The 3339-nt window shown below is 38.2% G+C and overlaps 1 protein-coding gene across 1 annotated transcript in view; it reads left to right on the top strand.

The window, feature by feature from the left end:
• LOC105994518 (cytochrome c, testis-specific) overlaps nt 1–1314 on the top strand; it is a 7013-nt gene extending 5699 nt beyond the window's left edge. The window contains exon 2 of the mRNA XM_013028063.1: nt 1169–1314. Coding sequence (XP_012883517.1) covers nt 1169–1314 — 146 coding nt within the window. The remainder of the gene's footprint in view (nt 1–1168) is intronic.
• Nucleotides 1315–3339: the final 2025 nt, after the last annotated feature.

Genomic DNA, 3339 nt, shown 5'->3' with positions numbered 1-3339 from the left:
GGTGCTGAGGAATTGAACCCAGGGCCTCATGCATACAAGGCAAGCACTTTACCACTGAGCCACCTTCCCAGCCCCGATGAGGGCAATTCTTGGACTAATTCTTTACAGGAGAGAATGAATGAGGGTCTAAGTTGTCTTGACTTAGGACGTCCTTTTCCTCTGACTTGTATGTTAGAGATATGTGTCTGGTGAATGTGTTTGTTTTTGTTGGGATGTTATCTGGCTCTTTACTTCAGTTAACAAGACGGACAGGTGTAGGGTTATATAATCTCTGCAGTTTTCTGTAACATGTCCTTTCAAAGACAGCATGTCTTTGAAAGCATGGCCTTTATGGTGTCAAACTGAAACTTTCCTGGCCACCCTGATTCTTTTTGAGCCAAAGGAAAGGTAATGACTTTGCCATTCAATGTGTATCACGTGCATTTTAAAATTAATTTTTAAAAGGAAAAATAGATGAACTTTCTTTGCCATTTTGAAACTGCATTTCTGAATCATAGGGTTTTTGTTTTGGGGGCTTTTTTGGTTGGTCATGGGGCTTGAACTCTGGGCCTAGACACTGTCCCTCAGCTCTTCAGCTCAAGGCCAGTGCTCTAACACTTGAGTCACAGTGCCGGTTTTCTAGTGGTTTATTAGAGATAAGAGTCTCACACACTTTCCTGCCCAGGTTGGCTTTGAACCATGATCCTCAGATCTCAGCCTCCTGAGTAGGAATCACAGGTTTTAATGGGAGATCTGTTCAGAAGCACCTTGACATGACTGGTAGGCATAACATTGTAACACAAGTTTGTAGTAACCAATTCCTTAATTAAAGTAGCTTTGACATCTTAGGGAAAGTTAATCATTTAGCAAAATAAAGGATTCGGCTAAATGATCTCCAAGAACTCTAATAGAAGGAACTCTGATAAAACACTACTTAGACACAACATGTCTGTAGTGGCAGTTCATTTGTGTAGCTCGTATAATCCTAAACAGCTCTTGGCTTTCTATAGAGAAGCCAAGGAGTAGAGTCTAATTTTGGAAATTTTGTATAACTTAGAGTACATATTCTTAGCTAAAGCAGTCTTTTATGGAGTGGAAAGATAATCTTTGTTCACATATATAAGTCATATCCGAAAGTAAGTCCTAGAAATGTAAGTATAAAAACTTAAACTTATTTTCAACTTTATAGGTGTTATTTGGGGAGAAGAAACTTTAATGGAATATTTGGAGAACCCAAAGAAATTCATCCCTGGAACTAAAATGATCTTTGCTGGTATTAAAAAGAAGAGTGAAAGAGAAGATCTTATTCAGTACTTGAAAGAGTCAACATCATGAAATACAGTTGCAACTTCAAAAATAATAGTTATCACTTTCCAATATTGTGTTCAAAGAGGTAGTGTTTGATCTTTCCTGATCAGCCTGTAGTAAGTTTAGCATTTTAAAATAAAAACTGACTTTTTGATTATGCATAATCTGTTGATCAGATTCTTTTAAGAACTTGAACTAGTTTTTATCTCCTTACTAAGGATGACAATAGTCACAATGGGGAGGAGAGGAAGGAAACTGAAGTCTATTGTGCTCCAATAGTCTGCATGCAAAAAATATTTTATAAGCCTAGCAACTTCTGTTGGTGATGGTGGTAGCCTCTATATACCTATTTCTCTGTAATTTAAATGTAGATATAGGGGATATTAGCTTTAATTTTCATTAAGTCATGTTTGCCTTTTATTATAAAATATTTACCCTAAAGAGAAAGAAGTGTGGAAAATCTAGTCAAATAGTCATCTCACTGTCTTAGCTTAGGAATATTTTGGGGGAAAATAAGAGCAAAGGACAAAAATAAAACCTGAACACAAGAAAAGCATGTCCTATGTTGATTAACATATACAACATAATACCTTTGTTTTCAACATCCTGCTAATCTTAAATGATATGAATTTGGACTATAGGGAACTTTAAAGAAGGAGGAGAACACCCCCCAAAAATTCACCAAAAATGTGGATAGAGACCCTATCTCACTTTGGGAGTAAGGACTGGGAGACAGGTTTATATATGACCAGTTGAAGGGAAGAGTGTCTCCAGTCAGTGTTAGACAGTCACTGAAGCAGCTCTGCAGAGCTCAGTTGCCCAAATGATAGAGCCCAGTGGAGGAAGGAAGAACAGTTTGCAAATCAAAGAGGTGGGTAGAAGACTGGCAAGGGGATGTTATGGCTGAGATAATTACATCTTTACCTCTCGTACACTTCACAATACCTCTGTGAAATGGGGTTTTCCCTTCTATAGTGAAGACATTGGGGTCTAGAATCAAATCTTTCCCAATTCCTATAACTTTTCACCATTATCCATAAGGATTATGTGTTAATTAGTTATAGTAGATGCTACATGGATAGATAACCTAACTGAAAGTTCTAGAAGTGAGGGGAACATAGTTTATTTTATTTTATTTTTGCCAATCCTGGGGCTTGAACTCAGGGCCTGGGCTCTGTCCTTGAGCCTTTCAGTGCTTAAGGCTAGCCCTCGACCACTTGAGCTACAGCTCCACTTCTAACTTTTTCTGTTTATGTGGTACTGAGGAATTGAACCTAAGGCTTCATGCATACTAGGCAAGCACTCTACCATTAAGCCACATTCCCAGCTCTGGAACATAGTTTAAAAGCAGTAATTTACAGAAAGTTCCATTAAATCTGTTATGTGCCCAGACTTTCTCTTAATTGTTTCTGGCAAATGGGAGAGAATATACTCCTTTTGGAGGCTAGTGTCAGTATTTTGTAGGAAAGTGTCTCCAGGGACTGATAGAGCCTTTAGGCAAAGATGAGCCTGTTACTCTCCCTGAAGGAATTTTGATGATGGCAGCGACCATGTGTAGGGACTCCAATGTTTTCAGACAAGAGCTGGGTTTGCAAAGATGTAAAACTGAAGACACACTTCATACTCTTAGTTTGTATGAAGTCATCTCTGGGATGAACTTGAACTTAACTCACATAGTCCAGATTTATACAACTCTGACAGATGGTAGCACACCCCAGAGAGGACTGTAAGGAGGCCTCCTATTCAGAGTTTTAGTTCTTTTTACATAAGGGAATTAGAAGTTAATATAAGCAGAATTTAAATAATAAAAGCAGTTAGGAGGGAATGCAGAATACTTAGATAGATTTTTATTTTTTAAACAGTCCAGTTTAGTGGTACTGTGTTAAGTTTTCTTTTTTGTTGTTGTTTTTGTTGTTGTATTTTTGTCAGTTGTGGGTCTTGAACTCGGCCTGGATGCTGTCCCTCAGCTCTTCAGCTCAAGGCTAGCGCTCTACCAGTTGAGCCAGAGTGCCACTTCTGGTTTTCTGGTAGTTAATTGGAGATAAGAGTCTC

The sequence above is a fragment of the Dipodomys ordii genome, unplaced genomic scaffold (genome assembly GCF_000151885.1).
Source record: "Dipodomys ordii isolate 6190 unplaced genomic scaffold, Dord_2.0 Scaffold5, whole genome shotgun sequence".
NCBI classification, from domain to species: Eukaryota; Metazoa; Chordata; class Mammalia; order Rodentia; family Heteromyidae; genus Dipodomys; species Dipodomys ordii.
Note: the sequence above shows the minus strand (reverse complement) of the source record. Positions and strands in the feature narration are given on the sequence as shown.